Source organism: Anolis carolinensis, unplaced genomic scaffold, assembly GCF_035594765.1.
Source record: "Anolis carolinensis isolate JA03-04 unplaced genomic scaffold, rAnoCar3.1.pri scaffold_7, whole genome shotgun sequence".
Taxonomy (NCBI): Eukaryota; Metazoa; Chordata; class Lepidosauria; order Squamata; family Dactyloidae; genus Anolis; species Anolis carolinensis.
Window position 1 is genome coordinate 27,851,532 of NW_026943818.1, and position 23,932 is coordinate 27,875,463.

The window sequence follows — 23,932 nt, forward strand, 5'->3', positions numbered from 1 at the left end:
GAGCATCGCCGCGGTCACCAAGGAGACCAAAAGGGAAGGCCTAGGCGTGGCTAGAGGCCTACTTCCGGTCCGGTCGCTAGGCAGAGCGTTGAATGACACCCGCGCTACCCCGCCTCTTCCGCTCTCTCCTCCTTTGATCGACTGCAATGTCCATCAAGGCCTTCGCGGCCTCTTATTGGTCTGCCTCGCCTCTTTGCCCCGCCCCCACTTCCCATTGGACGGTGTCAACCTCCCTTGGACACGCCTCCCCTCCCTTTTGAGACTATTTTCTTGGCCCCGCCCTAGGAGGCTTTCTTTATCCCCATTGGCTAGCTCGCATTTTTTGTCACCGCCTCCTCATTCCTATTGGCTCGGTCTTGAGAGCCGTCCCTGATTAGCAACACGGGCAACCAATTACTTCAGAATAACACTTTATTATTGTAGACCCTATTGGCTAACCCTCGCCTGTTTTCCCCGCCTCCTCATTCCTATTGGCTTCGTCTTGAGAGCCGTCCCTGATTAGCAACACGGGCAACCAATCGTGTGTGGAATTACTTCAGAATAACACTTTATTATTGTAGGCCCTATTGGCTAACCCTCGCCTCCTGGGGTGGAAAAAGGCCTAGCCAATCAGAAACTGCTACAATCAAGGCGGGCCAATAGGAATACGATTGGCCCGCCTTGATTGTAGCCGTTTCTGATTGGCTAGGCCTTTTTCCACCCCATCCGCTTCCTCATTTTTATAAGCCTCGCCGTCTCTGATTGGCCTCCGTTTCCCCGCTTCCTCCTTCCCATTGGCTCGTCGTCATCCTCGCCGTCGCTGTGATTGGTTAACCCTATCGCCTCCGCCTCTGAGCCTGGCCATCCCTGATTCGCCACTGTTTCCCTGCCTCCGCGTTCCTATTGGTCTATTTTTGAGCTTCGTTGCCAGTGACCAATGGGATGTCGAGCTACCTCAGCGAGCGCCGGGGCGACCAATGCGGTGTCGAGTTACCTCAGCGGGTGCCTCAGAAGCGAGCCGGAGCCATGGCGGGAGGCAGCGTGGTTCTTTTCGGCTTGGTGTTGTTGTCCCTGCGGGGCCTGGCGGATAACGTCGCGGAGGAAGCCCCGCGGTACTTGTCGGAGGCGGAGCTGGAGGCCTCCCTGCGGCGCCTGGCGGAGGAGGAGGCTCCCCGAGGCCTGGCGCGGCTCTTCTCCATCGGGCGCTCCTCCGAGGGCCGCGAGCTGTGGGTGCTGCGCCTCAGCGAGGGCCTGCCCGAGGGCGAGGCGGAAGGCGGCGGGCCGCCCATGGCGGGCAGGCCGCAGGTCAAGCTGGTGGCCAACATGCACGGCGACGAGGCCCTCGGCCGCGCTCTCCTCCTCCGCCTCGCCCGCCGCCTCGTCCGGGGCTTCCAGGAGGGCGAGCCCCGCGCCACGCGCCTCCTGGCCTCCACCGACCTCTTCCTCCTGCCCAGCCTCAACCCGGACGGCTTCTCCCGCGCCGAGCCGGGGCACTGCGACGACCAGGCCGGGCCAGGGAGGGACAACGCCCGCGGGAAGGACCTCAACCGCGCCTTCCCCGACCAGTTCGCCTCCCAGGAGCAGGAGCAGCAGCAGGGCCTCGACGACGTCCCCGAAGTGCGCGCCCTCATCCACTGGATGCAAAGGAACCGGTGAGCCAGGCTCGGGGCCTAGAGGGGAGGGGCCTGGGGATGATTGACACCTCGGTGGGAGGGGCCTTGAACAGGCATGGGCCAACTTTGGTCCTCCCTCCAGGTGTTGTGGACTTCAACTCCCACAATTCCTTAATAAGGGAAGAAATAGGGCTGAAGCTGTTAGAAAAGGTCTGGGACAGAAACCTAGGGTCTCTGACGTATCTTGATTGGAAAAAAGTTGGGAATTGTGGGAGTTGGAGTCCAAAACATGTAACATGCTGTATAGGGGAGGGGCCTGGGGATGATTGACACCTCGGTGGGAGGGGCTGAAACATGGACCCCCCCCCTTGAACAGGCATGGGCCAACTTTGGTCCTCCCTCCAAGTGTTTTGGACTTCAAGTCCCACAATCTTCTATATATATATATATATATAAGAGTGATGGCATCATGGCGACCAACAAAACTACAGGCCCCCCAATCTCGAAATTTAACAACACAACCCATCATTCACGGCTCTAGGTTTATACAACAAAAAGAAAAGAAAAATAAAGCCCTAATTAGAGGGAGAGGAATAATAGTTTTTATCCAATTGCTGCCAGTTAGAAGGCTAAGCTCCGCCCACTTGGTCTCCTAGCAACCTACTCAGCCCAGAGGACAGGCACAGTTAGGCCTCACTTAGGCCTCTTCCACAGATTATCTAATTTGCACTGGATTATTTGCACTGGATTTATTAGAACTAAGATCGTATATCGCACTCTGCACTTGCCCTATAAGCCTTATATATCACTGTCACTTCAGCACTTTTAATCTTGTACCCATTACTCTGGCCCGGCCCAGTTTTATTGTGTTTTAGCGTATTGTTTATTGCTTGTTGTTTATACTGTTTTAATTGTTTTAATTTGCCTTTTGTTTTGTATTGTTATATTGTGTGTTGAAGCCTTGGCCTTTGTAAGCCGCATCAAGTCCTTCGGGAGATGCTAGCGGGGTACAAATAAAGTTTAATTATAATAATAATTATTATTATATGGCAGTGTAGACTCAGGGCCCTTCCACATCTATATAACCCATTTAGAATCTTATATTATCTGCTTTGAACTGGATTATCTTGACTCCACACTGCCATCTAATCTACTTCAATGTGCATACTAAACATAAAGACAACCATACAACAGACATTCAATACCACCACTACCTCAACAATTTCTCACCAACACCACCAGACAACGTCACAGCAGCGTGTGGCCGGGCACAGCTAGTTCCTTAATAAGGGAAGAAATAGGGCTGAAGTTGTTAGAAAAGGTCTGGGACAGAAACCTAGGGTCTCCGACGTATCTCATAGAATTATAGAATCACAGAATAGTAGAGTTGGAAGAGACCTCATGGGCCATCCAGTCCAACCCCCTGCCAAGAAGCAGGAAATCGCATTCAAAGCACCCCTGACAGATGGCCATCCAGCATCATATTTAACTTGTTGTCCACGAGGACTCCAAGATCTTTTTTGGAAAAAAGTTGGGAATTGTGAGAGTTGGAGTCCAAAACATGCAACATGCTGTATAGGGGAGGGGCTTGGGGATGATTGACACCTCGGTGGGAGGGGCTGAAGCATGGACACCCCCCCCTTGAACAGGCATGGGCCAACTTTGGTCCTCCTTCAAGGTGTTGTGGACTTCAACTCCCACAATTCCTTAATAAGGGAAGAAATAGGGCTGAAGCTGTTAGAAAAGGTCTGGGACAGAAACCTAGGGTCTCTGACGTATCTCGATTGGAAAAAAAGTTGGGAATTGTGGGAGGTGGAGTCCAAAACATGTAACATACTACCCTGTTTCCCCTAAAATAAGACATCCCGGAAAATAAGACCTAGTAGAGGTTTTGCTGAATTGCTAAATATAAGGCCTCCCCCGAAAGTAAGACCTAGCAAAGGTTTTGTTTGGAAGCATGCCCGCCAAACAGAACACCAGAGCATGCAGGATCGGTACATGTACGTACCATAGAGTGTTGTACATGGAAATAATGGTAGTAACAAGAAATTCTTGATAAGATTCACAGTTTGTCTGGTTATGCTGATTTGTGATGACAACTACTGTACAGTATATAATTGTTCATTTTTTTGTTCAACAATAAATGTGAATTCTTCTTCATGGAAAAATAAGACATCCCCTGAAAATAAGACCTAGAGCATCTTTGGGAGCAAAAATTAATATAAGACACTGTCTTATTTTCGGGGAAACACGGTAGAACGTTGTACATGGAAATATTGGTAGTAACAAGAAATTCTTGATAGGATTCACAGTTTGGCTGGTTATGCTGGTTTGTGATGACAACTACTGTACAGTATATAATGTTCATTTTTTGTTTAACAATAAATGTGAATTCTTCTTCATGGAAAAATAAGACATCCCCTGAAAATAAGACCTAGCGCATCTTTGGGAGCAAAAATTAATACAAGACTGTCTTATTTTCGGTGAAACACAGTATAGGGGAGGGACTTGGGGATGATTGACACCTGGGTGAGGGACTGACACTTGAAACCCCCCCCCCCTTGAACAGGCATGGGCCAACTTTGGTCCTCCCCCCCCCCAGATGTTTTGGACTTCAACTCCCACAATTCTTTAATAGGGGAAGAAATAGGGCTGAAGTTGTTAGAAAAGGTTTGGGAAGGAGACCTAGGGTCTCTGACATATCTCGATTGGAAAAAAAAGTTACGAATTGTGGGAATTGGAGTCCAAAACATGTTACATGCCTATGGGAGCCCTGGTGGCACAGTGTGTTAAAGCGCTGAGCTGCTGAACTTGCGGACCAAAAGGTCCCAGGTTCAAATCCCGGGAGCGGAAGGAGCGCCTGGTGTTAGCCCCAGCTCCTGCCAACCTAGAAGTTCGAAAACATGCCAATGTGAGTAGATCAATAGGTACAAAACTGGCAGAATTCAATGCCCAGAACAAAATTCAATAGAAGTCAAATTATTAGCTCCCACCCTAGATTCCTTCTGGGTAGGATGGGTTTTGTTTGGGATTGAGGATATGTGGGAGGAGCTTGGGCCTCATGTGGGAGGAGCTAATGTTAGGTGGGAGGGGCTTGACGAATGAGGGATGGATATGTGGGGGATGAGTGCTGTATGTGACCCTTGTTGACATTTGAAGCAGTGGCGGGAGTAAGCCTCTTGAAAGCATCCCACTCGTGGTTTGAGCATGGACTTCTGCTCTCTGTGGCTTTGGGAATGTCACCATCTCTCAGCCCCAGAAAGATGAGAAACACATGGGTCTCCATTAATAGAAAGAAAATAACCTATTTGCCCCAAGTAAAGCAACAGGCAGAAGGTGGATTGCGCAACTCATTTCTTTTTTTATTATTATTCTTTGCCTCCCTGTTTTCTTGCTTCTGTTTGCTCTTTTCCCTCTTCAAAGCACTGAGTGACTTGTAGAGAGGGAAAAAACTATATACAATAAGGCCATTGAAAAGAAGCGGCAGAAAAAGAAACATTGGAAGGGCCCGCCAAGCCAAGAAAAATGCCAGCAGTTCACACAAAGTCATTATTTGTTATTGCAAGGTGGGCCTCCCAGGAAGCAAGGCTGTGGTGCTGTGTTGGCCTTATCTTTATACTAGCTGTGCCCGGCCACACGTTGCTGTGGCAAAGTGGTGGGGGTATTGGTTAAAAATTGTTGTGGAATTTTTATTTGATGTTATTTGTATTTTTAATTAATTTTATTGTAACTTATCTTTTTTATTTATTATATTTTATTATTTTGTTGTATTATTTTTAGTTATTTTGTTATTATAGTATTTTATTGTATTAATTTTTTAGTGTTTTTAATTATTTTAGTGTTTTTATTATTTTTTATTGTATTATTTGTATTTATTTTATTTTTTATTCTTTATTAACACAGGGCTGAGTGGGTTGCTAGGAGATCAAGTGGACGGAGCTTAGCCTTCTAACTGGCAGCAATTAGATAAAAACTGGCAGCAATTAGATAAAAACTATTATTCCTCTCCCTCTAATTAGGACTTTATTTTTCTTTTCTTTTTGTTGTCGGAACCTAGGGGCAAAGATGGTGGGTTGTGTTGCCAAATTTCTAGGTTCTGGGGCTTGTACTTTTGTTGTTTAGTGGGAGGAATGGACACCATTACTCCTTTATATATATACTAGCTGTGCCCGGCCACGCGTTGCTGTGGCGAAGTATGGTGGTATGGGAAATAAAGTATTGAGGAATTGGTGGTAGTTAAGGTAAAGGTGTGGAGTCCAGATAATCCAGTTAAAGCAGATAATATAAGATTATAAATGGGTTATATAGCTGTGTGGAAGGGCCTTAAGTCTACACTGCCATCTAATTAGTGCAAATTAGATAATCTGTGGAAGAGGCCTGAGGCCTAAGTCTGCCTGTCCCCTGGGTGAGTGGGTTGCTAGGAGACCAAGTGGGCAGAGCTTAGCCTTCTAACTAGCAGCAATTGGATAAAAACAATTATTCCTCTCCCTCTAATTAGGACTCTATTTTTCTTTTTTTTTTTGTTGTATCAACCGAGAGGCGTGGATGATGGGTTGTGTTGTCAATTATCGAGCTTGTAGGGTGTTTAGTTTTGTTGTTTTGGTGGTCGCCAGGATTCCATCACTCATATATATATATATATATATATATATATATATATGAATGAGATATAGGTATATAGATAGATATAGATACAGTAGAGTCTCACTTATCCAACGTTCTGGATTATCCAACACATTTTTGTAGTCAATGTTTTCAATATATCGTGATATTTTGGTGCTAAATTCATAAATACAGTAATTACAACATAACATTACTGCATATTGAACTACTTTTTCTGTCAAATTTGTTGTATAACATGAAGTTTTGGTGCTTAATTTGTAAAATCATAACCTAATTTGATGTTTAATAGGCTTTTCCTTAATCCCTCCTTATTATCCAAGATATTCGCTTATCCAAGGTTCTGCCGTCCCGTTTAGCTTGGATAAGTGAGACTCTACTGTATATCGTGATATTTTGGTGCTAAATTCATAAATACAGTAATTACTACATAGCATTACTGCGTATTGAACTACTTTTTCTGTCAAATTTGTTGTCTAACATGTTTTGGTGCTTCATTTGTAAAATCATAACCTAATTTGATGTTTAATAAGCTTTTCCTTAATCCCTCCTTATTATCCAACATATTCGCTTATCCAACATTCTGCCGGCCCGTTTATGTTGGATAAGTGAGACTCTACTGTACGTGGCAAAAGGGGAGACAGAGGCCAGGGCCTTCATGAAAGGTTTAAAAAGACATGTTACAAAGTTGAACACGCTTACTATAGCCATTGTTTTGGTTGGCCGTGGTCCATTTTATCACATGCACCTGACAAAGTGAACTATAGTTCTAGAAAATTAATGCTCTCTGCGTATTATTCTTTCAATTGTCTCATAAACATAGCATTTGTTTGATGGGTGGAAAACATAAAACCTGGGCAGCAAATGCAAACGCTGCTGGTGTGCTGAAAGCTCGGCTTGGTATGCAGGCTGGGAGGTTATCTCAAAATCGTTGTGCCGTAAATTCTCAATCTGACTGTTTAAAATAAATTGTTACAGAAGTTACTAAAAAAAAAAACGGACAAAGCGAGCCATTGTGTTGGCCTCTTGGCCCCAGAGTGTGTTCTGTGCTATTAGAATTGTGACAGTGTGTTGCTGGTACGAAACTGGATAAACAAATGAAAGCATGCCTGTCTCTTGATGTTTCAGGGAGACATAAATATCATGGCTGTTTTTTCCTGACAAGAACCTGATGGCTGTGTGTTCCAGAGTCATGTTCTGTTCTCAGTACCTGCTGGATTCTTTTGTAATTTGGCTGCGGTTATTAGTATACATTGCTTTGGGAGGCCTTGGCCTTTAGGAGCAGCTTGTGAATATTTTGAGTGGAATGCAGGAAATGCAGCAATACTTTTCCCCCTTCGCTGCTTGTATTCGGTCATTGGTCACCTTTTTAAGATTACGGTTTCTGGGAAACGACAATGATTACATTTTAAATGCAGCCCAAACTGCTGAGAAAGGCTTAAGATATATCCTTGACTGCTTATGTCCAGGCCAGAAGATCTAGGCCCGGGCTGTGGCGCAGGCTGGTGAGCAGCCAGCCAGCTGCAACAAATCACTCTGACCAAGAGGTCATGAGTTCGAGGCCAGCTCGGAGCCTATGTTTGTCGTGTCTTTGTTCTATGTTAAAGGCATTTAATGTTTGCCTTATATGTGTAATGTGATCCGCCCTGAGTCCCCTTCAGGGTGAGAAGGGCGGAATATAAATGCTGTAAATAAATACAGTAGAGTCTCACTTATCCAACATAAACGGGCTGGCAGAACGTTGGATAAGCGAATATGTTGGATAATAAGGAGGGATTAAGGAAAAGCCTATTGAACATCAAAATAGGTTATGATTTTACAAATTAAGCACCAAAACATAGAATCATAGAATCATAGAATAGTAGAGTTGGAAGAGACCTCAAGGGCCATCCAGTCCAACCCCCCGCCAAGAAGCAGGAAATCGCATTCAAAGCACCCCCGACAGATGGCCATCCAGCCTCTGCTTAAAAGCCTCCAAAGAAGGAGCCTCCACCACGGCCCGGGGGAGAGAGTTCCACTGCCGAACAGCCCTCACAGTGAGGAAGTTCTTCCTGATGTTCAGGTGGAATCTCCTTTCCTGTAGTTTGAAGCCATTGTTCCATTGTGTCCTAGTCTGCAGGGCAGCAGAAAACAAGCTTGCTCCCTCCTCCCTATGACTTCCCCTCACATATTTGTACATGGCTATCATGTCTCCTCTCAGCCTTCTCTTCTGCAGGCTAAACATGCCCAGCTCTTTAAGCCTCTCCTCATAGGGCTTGTTCTCCAGACCCTTAATCATTTTAGTCGCCCTCCTCTGGACGCTTTCCAGCTTGTCAGCATCTCCCTTCATCTGCGGTGCCCAAAACTGGACACAGTATTCCAGGTGTGGTCTGACCAAGGCAGAATAGAGGGGGAGCAGGACTTCCCTGGATCTAGACGTTATTCCCCTATTGATGCAGGCCAAAATCCCATTGGCTTTTTTAGCTGCCGCATCACATAGTTGGCTCATGTTTAACTTGTTGTCCACGAGGACTCCAAGATCTTTTTCACATGTACTGCTGTCTAGCCAGGCGTCCCCCATTCTGGATCTTTGATTTCCATTTTTTCTGCCGAAGTGAAGTATCTTGCATTTGTCCCTGTTGAACTTCATTTTGTTAGTTTCGGCCCATCTCTCTAGTCTGTCAAGATCGTTTTGAATTCTGCTCCTGTCTTCTGGAGTGTTAGCTATCCCTCCGAGTTTGGTGTCATCTGCAAACTTGATGATCGTGCCTTCTAACCCTTCGTCTAAGTCGTTAATAAAGATGTTGAACAGAACCGGGCCCAGGACGGAGCCCTGCGGCACTCCACTTGTCACTTCTTTCCATGATGAAGACGACGCATTGGTGAGCACCCTTTGGGTTCGTTCGCTTAGCCAATTACAGATCCACCTAACCGTAGTTTTGTCTAGCCCACATTTTACTAGTTTGTTTGCCAGAAGGTCGTGGGGGACTTTGTCGAAGGCCTTACTGAAATCTAGATATGCTACATCCACGGCATTCCCTGTATCGACCCAACTCGTAACTCTATCGAAAAAAGAGATCAGATTAGTCTGGCATGACTTGTTTTTGGTAAATCCGTGTTGACTATTAGCAATGACCGCATTTGTTTCTAAGTGTTTGCAGACCACTTCCTTAATGATCTTTTCCAGAATCTTGCCTGGTATTGATGTGAGGCTGACCGGACGGTAATTGTTTGGGTCGTTCTTTTTTCCCTTCTTGAAGATAGGGACCACATTCGCCCTCCTCCAATCTGCTGGGACTTCTCCTGTTCTCCAAGAACTCTCGAAGATGATTGCCAGTGGTTCTGAAATAACTTCCGCTAGTTCCTTCAATACTCTTGGATGTAGCTGATCTGGCCCTGGGGACTTGAATTCGTTTAGAGTGGCCAGGTGTTCCTGGACAACTTGTTTCCCTATTTGGGGTTGGATTTCCCCCAATCCTTCGTCCATTCCATGTTGCTGAGGTTGAAGATGGCTTTCTTTTTGTGAGAAGACCGAGGCAAAGAAGGCATTGAGCAGTTCTGCCTTTTCCCTATCCCCTGTCACCATCACCCCATCTACTCCTTGCAGTGGCCCTATCGCCTCCTTTTTCTTCCTTTTTCTACCAACATAAGCAAAAAAACCTTTTTTGTTGTTTTTTATGTCCCTGGCAAGCCTGAGCTCATTTTGCGCTTTAGCCTTGCGAACCTTTTCCCTACAGGAGTTGGCTATACGTTTGAATTCTTCTTTGGTGATTTCTCCCCTTTTCCACTTCTTGTGCATGTCACTTTTGAGCTTTAGCTCAGTTAGAAGTTCTTTGGACATCCATTCTGGCTTCTTTGCACTTGTCTTATTTTTCTTCTTTGTTGGCACTGTTTGCATTTGCGCCTTGAGTATTTCACTTTTGAAAAACTCCCATCCATCCTTAACTCCCTTGTTTTTTAATATCGGCGTCCATGGAATGCCGCTCAGTAATTCCTTCATTTTTTGGAAGTCAGCTCTCTTAAAGTCCAGAATGCGTGTTTGACTTGTCTTAGTTTCAGCATTCCTTTGTATTGCAAACTGCAGGAGCACATGGTCACTTGCCCCTAAGGATCCAACCACTTCAACTGTATTGATCAGGTCTTCCACATTTGTTAAGATTAGATCAAGAGTTGCTGATCCCCTTGTTGCCTCTTCTACCTTCTGGACCATAAAATTATCTGCAAGGCAAGTGAGGAATTTGTTGGACTTTGTACTCTTGGCTGAGTTTGTTTTCCAGCAGATATCGGGATAATTGAAATCGCCCATGACTACTATATCTCTTCTTTGTGCCTGTTTGGTCAGCTGTTGACAGAAGGCTTCATCAAGTCCTTCATCCTGACTCGGAGGTCTGTAGTAGACACCCACGACAAACATCATATTATACAACAAATTTGACAGAAAAAGTAGTTCAATACACAGTAATGTTATGTTGTAATTACTGTATTTACAAAATTAGCACAAAAATATCATGTTATATTGAAAACATTGACTCTAAAAATGTGTTGGATAATCCAGAACGTTGGATAAGCGAGTGTTGGATAAGTGAGACTCTACTGTAAATAAATAAATCTATGCAGTTTTGCAAACTGTCCACATGCTAACACTCTTTATCTACATTGGTTTTCTTGACTTGCAGGTTAGGTTCAAAGCTCCCCTTGTGATGAGAATAACTCAATATAAACTCATCAGACCGTTGTCAATATTCCTTTTCATTTGAGCATCTCAGAAGGTTAGGAGGACGGGAGATAATGGTTTTCATGAAGTGAGAGAAATTACCTTAATCGCTCCACTTGATAGCAACTTGTTAACAGCAACGTTACATATGTTTTCATGGGTATGGGCCTTAACATCAAATAGTTAACAAAGGATGTCATAAGGAAGAGGGAGCAGGCTTGTTTTCTGCAGCCCTGGAGACTTGGTCTCAGTGGAGCCATGGGTTCAAATGACAGGAAAGAAGATTCCACCTGAACATTAGGAAGAACCTCCTGACTGTAAGAGTTGTTCAACAGTGGGACACTTTGCCTTGGAATTTGGTAGAGGCTCCTTCCTTTTAGGCTGCATGGCCATCTGTCTGGGGGCTTTGTGCTTTTCCCGCATCACAGAACGGGGTTGGACTGGATAGCCCTTGGGGTCCCTTCCAGCTTTTATGTTTTGCCAACAACAGTTAGTAATCATAAATGATATTTACTAGGCTTTTCTTGGGTCTTATTAGTGACTGACATTCTTCTTGGGCGTTTCCAGGGAACCACTTTTTAAATAGTCATACATATTCAAGTATGGCCCTTTTTCATAACATGTGGTTTTGCAGCTATTGGATATCTTCTGTGTTTGATGTTTGTTGCTCTTGTGTGCCTTCAAATTGCTTCTTGCAGCAACCCAATCATGGGGTTGTCTGGGCTCATCCAGTGGGTTTCATGGCATAATAATAATAATAATAATAATAATAATAATAATAATAATAATAATAACAACAACAACAACAACAATAATAAAAAAAGATGTTCAATGTGTTGTCGAAGGCTTTCATGGCCGGGATCACAGGGTTGTTGTATGTCTTTCGGGCTGTGTGGCCATGTTCCAGAAGTATTCTTCTGACGTTTTGCCCACATCTATGGCAGGCATCCTCAGAGGTTGTGAGGCATGGATAAACTAGGCAAGGAAAGTAAATGTTAGCGCTGGCTTCCAACTGACAAAGGACTCTTGTCACACTCTGGACTCTCAACAGATATATATTTACCTTCCTTGCTTAGTTTATCCATGCCTCGCAATCTCTGAGGATGCCTGCCATAGATGTGGGCGAAACGTCAGGAGAGAATACTTCTGGAACATGGCCACACAGCCCGAAAGACATACAACAACCCAATAGTAATAAAACTTTATTTATACCCCGCTCCATCTCCTGAAGGACTCGAGGCGGCTGGGGATCCTGACAGCGGCTTACACTGGGACAAGCCCAAAACTGTATTACATCAATAAAAACAGTAACATAATAAAATCATACTATAATAACACATCTTACAAAAGGTAAAATAACTTAAAATATAGACAGTAGTCTGGAACCCTTGTCTCCAGGGCCCAACACTCAATCTTCTGCTATATAAATGAAGTAGAAGGGATAAAACATGCCATCTAATGTGAATGCTGCTTTGTTTGCTTCTCCTAACGTGCTTTGATTTTCCAAATAGGTTTGTGCTTTCCGGGAACTTCCACGGGGGCACCGTCGTTGCCAGCTACCCCTTCGACGACTCCGCTCTGCACAAGATCTCCGGCGTGTATAGCAAATCGGCCGACGACGAGGTTTTTAAATATTTGGCCAAAGCGTACGCATCCAACCATCCCATCATGAAGACCGGGACCCCAAACTGCCCAGGAGATGAGGAGGAAACCTTCAAGGATGGCATCACCAATGGCGCGCAGTGGTATGATGTTCAAGGTAAAGAGCGACCGGTCACAATTTCTCTGCAGTGTCATAACATATATGAGTTTAATGCTCACCGTTTTGGACTAAAGAGTGTCCATTTGCAAAGAAAGGAAATGCTTTCTTTTGGTGCCAGGGTTTTGGAAATGGAGGTGTCCATTTGATTTGATGGTGTATTATAACCATGTAAATAAATTATTTACTGCTGTCTGAGCCATGCACGGGAGCTTCGGTATGGTGACATGAGTGTCACCGGGTGTTCATTGGCTTGTTTGCATTTCATTGTGGTCTAATAAAACCCTATGTAAAGAAATCGTCAACCTCAATTGTCGTCAATCGCATCTGTTAAATGTAAGCAAACATCTAAAGCCGGCCTTGGGATGTTGCAGCGAACTACCAGTTGACATTATGTACGTCCCAGATTAGCACAGCCTTGGAACAAAGTTACTATGGTATTATTCAGGGGTCCCCAAACTAAGGCCTGGGGCCCGGATGCGGCCCTCCAAGGTCATTCACCTGGCCCCCGCCCTCAGTTTTATAATATAATATTTTTATATCAGTTTTAATAATATAATATATTGTATATACATATAATATTGATAATAATCTTATGTTATACAATATAATACTAATAATACAATATAATAATATTAATTATATGTTATATATTACATATTATATAATAGTATAGTGGTATAGTTCAATATAGTAATATATAATGCTAATATTGTGTTATGCAAATAATATAATATATTGTATGTACATACAGCTGCTCTGAGTCCCCTTCGGGGTGAGAAGGGTGGGATATAAATGCCCTTGTTTTCATTGTCTCCTTGTTTTATTTGTAATGGATATTATTTACTGTATTGCTTATTGTATTGTGTTGTGCTGTTCTTTTATATGCTGTTTACATTGTATTGTTTTGGGCATGGCCCCATGTAAGCCGCCCCGAGTCCCCGTTGGGGAGATGGCGGGGTATAAATAAAGTTTTATTATTATTATTATTATTATTATTATTATTATTATTATTATATATAAATGTAGTAAATAAATGCAGTAAATAATTAATTAATTTTAGACTTAGGCTCGGCCAAATTCTGACATGACTTGAAGGCACACAACAACAACAACAATCCTGATTAACTTGACTATCTCATTGGCCAGAAGCAGGCCCACACTTTCCATTGAAATCCTAATAGGTTTATGTTGGTTACAATTGTTTTCATTTTTAAATATTGTATTGTTCTTTCATTGTTGTTGGTGTTGTTGCACTACAAATAAGACATGTGCAGTATGCATAGGAATTTGTTTGTTTTTTTTTTTCAAATGATAATTCGGCCCCTCAACAGTCTGAAGGATTGTGGACCGGCTCTCTGCTTTAAAAGTTTGGGGACCCCTGGTATTATTGAATCGGATGAGCTCAACTGCTTATGACATTTATCGATGTTGAGCTTGTGACGGCCTCTGAGCTGTTTTTGTTTTTAGTCAGATGGTTCCTTTCTGCACAGAGTTTTGAGTTTGTGTTGCACTTTTCAGGCAGAATCCTGAAAAAAAGTTTTATTATAATCCTGCGAAACATGCCCAAAACCGGAGTTGTGTTTGCTGTAGCAAAAGATTTCCCGTTATTCTGGCTTTTCCTTCGACACTTGTCATGGTCACACCCAAATTGTGGTGGGAACAGTGGTGTTCCTTTATTGACAGAGATTGCGATGCCTGGCGGATGAGCTGACTGGAGGAAGAGGGTATTTGTGAAACCTGCTTTAGCTTATTTTGAACCAGGATATCCTGAAGCCGCTCCGTTGCGTCATGACATGCGGTAGTGGGTTTTGCTCCACAGCTCTTGCATTGCGTACAAGTTTGCCTACTTGGGGAAACTTAGTTGGATCTTTTTGTATGGGGAAATACCTTGAGCTGTTTAACTTTTTATTATCCAGGACACGCTGGACATTTTGGAGATGACGGAACAGATATTGTCAGCCTGGCTCTCCTTTGACATATCATTCTGCTTGCCTTTTTAACTTGCCACCTCTCACAGGATTTTGCTTTTGTGCCCAGAGATTGTATTCTTGTTCGTTGAACGGGGGGAAAAAAAGATAAAAAGTGTTGTGCTTCATAACGCCAAACTGATAAGGACTGCTCTTTGATAAGCAGCACTTACTTGCTTTTAAATCAAGTCCCCTTCGGGGTGAGAAGAGCGGCATATAAATGTAGTAAATAAATAAATAAATAAATAATCCCTCATCTGCTGATAATTTTGCTTGGAAAGGTAGCCATGCCAGCGGGAGAGAGTACACCGGGAAAAATGTCAGTATAGTTCACCCAGTCATGGCCTACGGAGCGTGAGAAATGGGATTACAGGTTCAGAATGCCCTCCATGTGTTTGTGGACCTACATCAAGGGAAGTCGTGGTGTGGTGCTCCTCTCTTCTGCTTTGGTCAGACCTTACTTGGAATAACCTTACCTGTGTCCAATTTAAGAGGGATATTGATTCTAAGCTGGAAGGTGTCCAGAGGAGGGCAAATAATAATAATAATAATAATAATAATAATAATAATAATAATAATAATAATACATCACACAGTCCTAGACACTTGGGAAGTGTTCGACTTGTGATTTTGTGATATGAAATCCAGCATATTGATCTTGTTTGCTGTGTCATAATAAAATAATAATCATAATCATAATAATAATAATTTGTGATGGGCACACTGGGTGCCGTGCCAAAAGATCTCAGCCAGCATTTGGAAACAAGAGACATTGACAAAATTACGATCTGCCAACTGCAAAAGGCCACCCTACTGGGATCTGCACGCATCATCCGAAAATACATTACACAATCCTAAACGCTTGGGAAGTATTCGACTTGTGATTTTCTGATACGAAATCCAGCATATCTATCTTGTTTGCTGTGTCATAAAATAAAATAATAATGATCACCGATACATCACACAGTCCTAGACACTTGGGAAGTGTCCGACATGTGATCCAATACAACAGCCAGCAGAGTGTCTGCTGTGGACCCATCTTGTTATGTTAATAATAATAATAATAATAATAATAATAATAATAATAATAATAATAATAGTGTCCGACATGTGATCCAATACAACAGCCAGCAGAGTGTCTGCTGTGGACCCATCTTGTTGTGTTAATAATAATAATAATAATAATAATAATAATAATTGTGTCCGACGTGTGATCCAATACAGCAGCCAGCAGAGTGTCTGCTGTGGACTCATCTTGTTGTGTTTATAATAATAATAATAATAGTAATAGTAATAGTAATAGTAATAATAGTGTCCGATGTGTGATCCAATACAGCAGCCAGCAGAGTGTCTGCTGTGGACTCATCTGGTTGTTTCTAATAATAATAATAACAACTTTATTTTTGTACCCCGCCTCCATCTCCCAAAGGGAATAATAACTTTATTTTTGTATCCCACATCCATTTCCCTGAAGGGACCTGGGGCGGCTCACATGAGGACAAGCCCAACAACAACACAGGTTAAAAACACAGATCCATAAATTAAAACATTGTAACAATATAAAAACAACATCAACAGAATTTAACCTCATTATTTACCCCACCTCGAGTTCCTCACTACTTCATCCACGGGTTTTTTATAATTTCCACTCCTTGCACTTTGACCTGGTTCGCCCTCGTTTAATTCTTGTACCATAATGTTTATTATGTTATACAATGTTTTATTATTTTAATATTACTATTTTATTGTTTTAGTGTGTTACTGTGCAAGCATTTTTATTTGACTATGTCGCATGTCTTGTATGGATATCGTTCTGTTTTATTGTAATTACCTGTAGCCGCCCCGAGTCTCCTTGGCAAGATGGAGGTAGGGTACAAAAATAAAGTTATTATTATTATTATTATATGCCTTTTGTCTAAAGGGCATCGCTGTAGTAGCCCAGGCTAGCTCGACTTCCTGCCTTTCCCTGGTAATCCAAGAACAGTTTGCTTTCAACCAGTTCCTCTCTCTGAATGTCATTGAGCGGCGGCTTGTTCTTCTCCCCTTAGGAGGCATGCAGGACTATAACTACCTGTGGGCCAACTGCTTTGAGGTCACCTTCGAGCTCTCCTGCTGCAAATACCCACCGGCTTCCCAGCTGGACCAGGAGTGGAGGAACAACGAGGAATCCCTCCTCACCTTTATTGAAAAAGTAAGGCTTCGCTTTGATTATTTATTCCAAACACTTTGTCGTTCGGGTTGGTTGAAAGACCTCATGATTGCCCCTAAAATGTTAAGCATGCCTGCAAGAATTATTACCGTGATGGCTTGTGGACACACTGGTCTTGATCCTCTAAACATAGGCAAGGAAGTCTACTGGACCAGTAATTGAATTGTCTCATTAAAATTTGAGCATTCCTAGCTCTGCCCTTACTGCAGCCATCAGCGTTGTTCTGGAAAGGCCCAGGAGAATGCGAAGCTGCTTAACTTGGTGTAATGAAGTATGAATTTTGGTTTACAGATGTTATGTTTAATTGTGTGTTTATGTTTTAAAAGGGTAAGTATTATAGTTATTGCATGAATGGAGTAGCCATCTCAGCACTCAGAGGCTGGTTGCCATGGAGAAGTAGGCGGAGCCAACTGTCGTTTAGCAGAAGAGAGAGCAGAGTTTGAAAAGAAACTCAGTCTGTGATCTGAGAGTCACAGGGAAGAGACTGGTTTCAGGTTAGGGAAACCAGGGTAGCTCAGATCTCTAGTAGTGCCAGTTTAGGCAAGCCAAGTGACTTACTTGGGTTTATTGGTAGAGTCTGAGTGGTAAGGGGAAGCAATCCCAGTTAAATCCAAAGTGATCAGTTGATAGCATCGGTTGTAAGAGAAGAAAAAGGTTTAAACTGCTCAAGGGAAGAAGAAATTCCTTTGAGAGGGAATTCACCATATGTTATTACTGTAACTGTTGAAGAAAGTGTACCTCTAAGTGAGAAGCAACATTGAAACCACTACGCTCTGTACCTGAATAAACTTGTTATTGTTCTTCCAACATCCAAGCCTCTGTTACATATATTCTAAGTCAAGTTACGCTACCCTTTAAAGAAAAGTAAACGTCTCCCTGCATCTTTGGTGGTTGCATTGCCCCAAATTGGTGGCAGTCGTTACAAAGTCGTTACACTTGGAGTATATATGGTACTTTATTAATTTTGGATGGCGTTTCAAAGAGCAAAAATATCACAGATATGTCCCACGTTTATTTTTGTTTTTGTTGTTTCTAGAATCAAAAATTAGTGCCTCCTTTTTTTTAAGAGAGAAAACTAGCCATTGTTGGTGGTTATCACAAGCCCTTTACAATGAATCCTCGCTGCTTTTTGTGCGGTTGCAGTGCTTTGCTGACTATTGAGATACCAATTCAGAGGACAGTTTTGTTGTCGGTGTGCTGTTGTTCTTTGCTGCGTTTGTGTCACTAAAGAGGGAGAGCAGAGATATTATCCACTGTCCTCCATTCATTGGCACTTCTGCCACAAAGGCAGTGCATGGAAAGCCTCATAATTGCCCCTGAAATGATGACTAGGTGCCTCCCCTTACAATCGGCTTTTTACAAACAGTCAGAAAAGTGCAGAGCTATTAGTTTCCAGGAGTTTTGTCTGCATCTCCTTTTGCAACAGGATTGAATGGCCGCCTCTGTTCACTAATCCGCAGCAGCTTCTCATGTTTCAGATAAATCCAAAAGGATGGGGCAGGTGTCTTTTTTCCCTGTCCTGCTTTTGTAATGTGGATAGTAAATGTAAATAGTGGTGTAGTACAATATAGTAATTTATGTATATTTAGTATAATACTGTATAGGAGCCTCTGGTGGCCTAGGGGATAAAAGCCTCGTGACTTGAAGGTTGGGTTGCTGACCTGAAGGTTGCCAGGTTCGAATCCCACCCGGGAGAGCGCGGATGAGCTCCCTCTATCAGCTCCAGCTCCACCATCCTCCCTTCATTGGCCCTCCTGCCACAAAGGCTGTGTCCAATTTAAGAGGGATATTGATTCTGAGCTGGAAGGTGTCCAGAGGAGGGCAACTAATATAATAATAATAATAATAATAATAATAATAATAATAATAATAATAATGGTGGTGGTGGTTATCGGCACATTGGGTGCCGTGCCAAAAGATCTCAGCCGGCATTTGGAAACAATAGACATTGACAACATTACGATCTGCCAACTGCAAAAGGCCACCCTACTGGGATCTGCACGCATCATCCGAAAATACATCACACAGTCCTAAATGCTTGGGTAATGAGCCTCCAGTGGCCTAGGGGATAAAAGCCTCGTGACTTGAAGGTTGGGTTGCTGACCTGAAGGCTGCCAGGTTCAAATCCCACCCGGGGAGAGTGTGGATGAGCTCCCTCTATCAGCTCCAGCTCGGACATGAGAGAAGCCTCCCACAAGGATGGTAAAACATCAGAACATCCGGGCGCCCCTGGGCAACGTCCTTGCAGACGGCCAATTCTCTCACTTCAGAAGCAACTCAGGTTTCTCCTGACACACACACACACACACATATATATATATACACACACACACACACACACCGTATATACTCGAGTATAAGCTGACCTGAATATAAGCCAAAGCACCTAATTTTACCACAAAAAAACTGGGAAAACATTGACTCTGGTATAAGCCGAGAGTGGTAAATTTCAGAAATAAAAACAGATATCAATAAAATTACATTAATTGAGGCATCAGTAGGTTAAACATTTTTGAATATTTACATAAAGCTCTAATTTAAGATAAGACTGTCCAACTCCGATTAAATCATTATTCTCATCTTCCTCAATGTAAATGTGCTTATGTATCCTTTTAATACTAATAGAGTAAAATAATACATGTAATAATAATAATAAAAAATACCAGAAAATAATACCATGTAGTAATAAATAGAGTAAAATAATAAATATAATAATAATAATATCAGAGTGAAATAATAAATGTATTAATAATAATAATAAAAATAGAGTAAAATAAATGTAATAGTAGCAACAATAATAGAGAAAAATAATAAATGTAATAATACCAATAATAATAGAGAAAAATAATAATGTAACATATATTCTCGAGTATAAGCCGACCTGAATATAAGCTAACCACAGGACCCTCACCTGAGTATAAGCCGAGGGGGGCTTTTTCAGTCTTTTCACTGTCATGCGTGGCTACCACGCCACGCATGACAGTGTCATATCTTCTTGCGACATGACTGTCATCTTTCCCATTTGCTTCCCATTTTGTTTTTTTTTTCCCCCAGGTCCACATTGGAGCCAAGGGCTTTGTGCGGGACGCCGTCACCGGAGCTGGCTTGGAAAATGCCACCATCGTGGTGGCCGGGATAGCTCACAACGTCACCTCCGGGCAGTTTGGGGACTATTACCGCCTGCTGGTGCCTGGGATCTACAACATCACCGCTGTCGTCCCAGGGTAAGGTCTCTGGTTGTCTTATTTACTTGAAATTAAAGGAATATATCATAAGAACATTACAAGACCAATGGCAAAAAGAGGGGGTACTTACAAGACAAACAATAGAGAACTTAAAGGGAGGCCACAAAAATTAAAATCGAGAAGTACAAAGAAATGGAAAGGAAATTCACATGGAAATAGTATCGTACCCCAGCACAATTAGCAAATATGATCAGGGATAAAAATTCAACATGTTGGCATTGTGGAATATGCTCACATGTGGTGGGAATGTCCAAGGCTAAAAACATTTTGGGAAAAAATAACGGGGAAAATAGAGGAATTATTCAGACTATCACTCCAAGTAAACATGGAATTAATGTTGATGGGGATATTAGGGAACAATAAGATTAATGTAAAATATCAAGATCTATTCAAGGCTAATATATACAGTAGAGTCTCACTTATCCAAGCTAAACGGGCCGGCAGAACGTTGGATAAGTGAATATGTTGGATAATAAGGAGAGATTAAGGAAAAGCCTATTAAACATCAAATTAGGTTATGATTTTACAAATTAAGCACCAAAACATCATGTTATACAACACATTTGACAGCAAAAGTAGTCCAATAGGCAGTAATGCTATGTAGTAATTACTGTATTTATGAATGTAGCACCAAAACATCATGATGTATAGAAAATATTGACTACAAAAATGCGTTGGATAATCCAGAATGTTGGATAAGTGAGACTCTACTGTATATATATATTTATATATAGAATATAATTTACAATAATATATAATAATTATAACATATTGTATATACATATAATATTCATAATACTATATTGTAATACGATATAATACTAATAATACAATATAATAATATTAATTATATATTATATTTTACATGTAATATTACTAATAATAATAATTACAGTAGAGTCTCACTTATCCAACACTCGCTTATCCAATGTTCTGGATTATCCAACACATTTTTGTAGTCAATGTTTTCAATATATCGTGATATTTTGGTGCTAAATTCATAAATACAGTAATTACTACATAGCATTACTGTGTATTGAACTACTTTTTCTGTCAAATTTGTTGTCTAACATGATGTTTTGGTGCTTAATTTGTAAAATCATAACCTAATTTGATGTTAAATAGGCTTTTCCTTAATCCCTCCTTATTATCCAACATATTCGCTTATCCAACATTCTGCCGGCCCGTTTATGTTGGATAAGTGAAACTACTGTATATAGATGTGAGTAGACAATATAGAAGGGAAGAGGATGGAGCAATGTGATAAGAGATAAATGATGTGTAGGTATGAATGTTTGTATTAAATGTGCAATATACTCACAACATGAAATATAAGATACTAGCTGTGCCTGGCCACGCATTGCTGTGGCAAAGTGGTGGTGGTATTGGTTAAAAATTGTTGTGTAATTTTTATTTGACGTTATTTGTATTTTTTATTAATTTTATTGTAAGTTATCTTTTTATTTATTATATTTTATTATTTTCTTGTATTATTTTTAGTTGTTTTCTGTTATTATAGTATTTTGTTGTATTAATTTTTTAGTGTTTTTTATTATTTTTAGTGTTTTTTATTATATTTTATTGGGTTGCTAGGAGACCAAGTTGAAGGAGCTTAGCCTTCTAACTGGCAGCAATTGGATAAAAGCAATTATTCCTCTCTCTCAAATTAGGACTTTATTTTTCTTTTCTTTTTGTTGTATCAACCTAGAGGCGTGGATGATGGGTTGTGTTGTCAAATTTCGAGGTTGGGGGACCTGTAGTTTTGTTGTTTTGTGGGTCGCCGTGATGCCATCACTCTTTTATATATATAGATAGACTAGCTGTGCCCGGCCACGCGTTGCTGTGGCAAAGTATGGTGGTATGGCAAATAAAGTACTGAGGAATTGGTGGTAGTTAAGGTAAAGGGTAAAGGTGTGGAGTTCAGATAATCCAGTTAAAGCAGATAAAATAAGATTATAAATGGGTTATATAGCTGTGTGGAAGGGCCTTGAGTCTACACTGCCATCTAATCCAGTTAAAATCTGATAATCTGTATTTTATAGGCAAGTGTGGAAGAGGCCTAAGTGAGGCCTAACTCTGCCTGTCCCCTGGGTGAGTGGGTTGCTAGGAGACCAAGTGGGCGGAGCTTAGCCTTCTAACTGGCAGCAATTGGATAAAAACAATTATTCCTCTCCCTCTAATTTGAACGTTATTTTTCTTTTCTTTTTGTTGTATCAACCTAGAGGCGTGGATGATGGGTTGTGTTGTCAATTTTCGAGTTTGTGGGGTGTTTACTTTTGTTGTTTTGGCGGTCGCCAGGATTCCATCACTCTTTTATATATATAGATAGATGTGAGTAGATAATATAGAAGGGAAGAGGATGGAGCAATGTGATAAGAGATAAATGATGTTTAGGTATGAATGTTTGTATTAAATGTGCAATATACTCACAACATGAAATATAATATCAATAAATAAATATATATATTTTAAAATCAGTTGAAATTAATGCTGCCTGTACACTACCAAGCTGAGAGTTTCAAGCTGAACGCGAGTCATTGCGTCTCTTTCCCCGCTTCTCTAGTTACACCCCGGTCACCAAATGGGATGTTGAAGTGAAGGAGGGGAACGCCACCACCGTGGACTTCTCCTTGCAGCCCACCGTGGTCCTGCCGCCCCCGGAGCCCACCCAGGCGGCCCTCGTGACGGCCACGGAGTCCGCCACCAACGCCACCAACGCCACGGAGCTCCCCACCCCTCCCCACCAGCTGATCCAGCCGGAAGATTTCCGCCACCACCATTTCCCGGACATGGGCATCTTCCTGAGGAAATACGCCACCGAATATCCCAACATCGCCCGCCTCTACTCCGTGGGCAAGTCGGTGGAGCAGCGGGAGCTGTACGCCATGGAGATATCGGACAACCCGGGCATCCACGAACCAGGTAGCCCCTTCCGCCTCGTCTGGAAGCTGAAGCGCTGCCTCAACCGCCATGCCTTGTCCGTGAAAGCCACCTTTGCTTTCTTTCTCCCATCCAGGGGAGCCCGAGTTCAAGTACGTGGGGAACATGCACGGCAACGAAGTGGTGGGCCGAGAGCTGCTCCTCAACCTCATCGAGTTCCTTTGCCGGAACTACGGGACGGACCCCGAGGTCACCGACTTGGTCCAGAAGACCCGCATCCATATCATGCCCTCCATGAACCCCGACGGCTACGAGAAAGCCCATGAAGGTAGTCGCCAACTGTCTTGGACACTTAAAGGGGGATTGGATGATGATGATGTGTAAGAGTAATGTTGCCTTACCCTGGAACAGTAAGCATAACAGGTTGTGTTGTTGTTGTTGTTATTATGCGTAGGGTTAATATTGTCTTTTCCCAGAACAAAAAGCATAACAGGTTGTTTTGTTGTTGTTGTTGTTATGCGTAGGCATAATATTGTCTTTCCCTGGAACAGTAAGCGTAACAGGTTATGTTGTTGTTGTTGTTGTTGTTGTTATGCATAGGCATAATATTGTCTTTTCCCGGAACAAAAAGCATAACAGGTTGTTTTGTTGTTGTTGTTGTTATGCGTAGGCGTAATATTGTCTTTCCCTGGAACAGTAAGCGTAACAGGTTGTTTTGTTGTTGTTGATGATGTTATTATTATTATTATTATTATTATTATTATTATTATTATTATGTGTAGGCATAATATTGTCTTTCCCTGGAACAATAAGCATAACAGGTTGTGTTGTTGTTGTTGTTATTATTATGCGTAGGCATAATATTGTCTTTCCCTGGAACAGTAAGCGTAACAGGTTTTGTTGTTGTTGTTGTTGTTCTTACTATTATTATTATGTATAGGTATAATATTGTCTTTCCCTGGAA

General features: G+C 42.1%; 2 protein-coding genes across 2 annotated transcripts in view; one reads left to right on the plus strand and one right to left on the minus strand.

Annotated features, from left to right (window-relative positions):
• The window catches only part of abhd11 (abhydrolase domain containing 11), a 23,090-nt gene extending 22,938 nt beyond the window's left edge, over positions 1-152 (minus strand). The window contains exon 1 of the mRNA XM_062960716.1: positions 1-152. This exon is cut by the window's left edge and continues 80 nt beyond it. Within this exon, the coding sequence (XP_062816786.1) occupies positions 1-6 (6 nt within the window). The 5' untranslated portion in view covers positions 7-152.
• A 743-nt stretch (positions 153-895) lies between these two features.
• The window catches only part of cpd (carboxypeptidase D), a 58,985-nt gene continuing 35,948 nt past the window's right edge, over positions 896-23,932 (plus strand). Inside the window, exons 1-6 of the mRNA XM_062960715.1 lie at positions 896-1,631; positions 12,417-12,664; positions 16,683-16,825; positions 19,898-20,067; positions 22,652-23,010; positions 23,105-23,296. Coding sequence (XP_062816785.1) covers positions 922-1,631; positions 12,417-12,664; positions 16,683-16,825; positions 19,898-20,067; positions 22,652-23,010; positions 23,105-23,296 — 1,822 coding nt within the window. The 5' untranslated portion in view covers positions 896-921. The remainder of the gene's footprint in view (positions 1,632-12,416; positions 12,665-16,682; positions 16,826-19,897; positions 20,068-22,651; positions 23,011-23,104; positions 23,297-23,932) is intronic.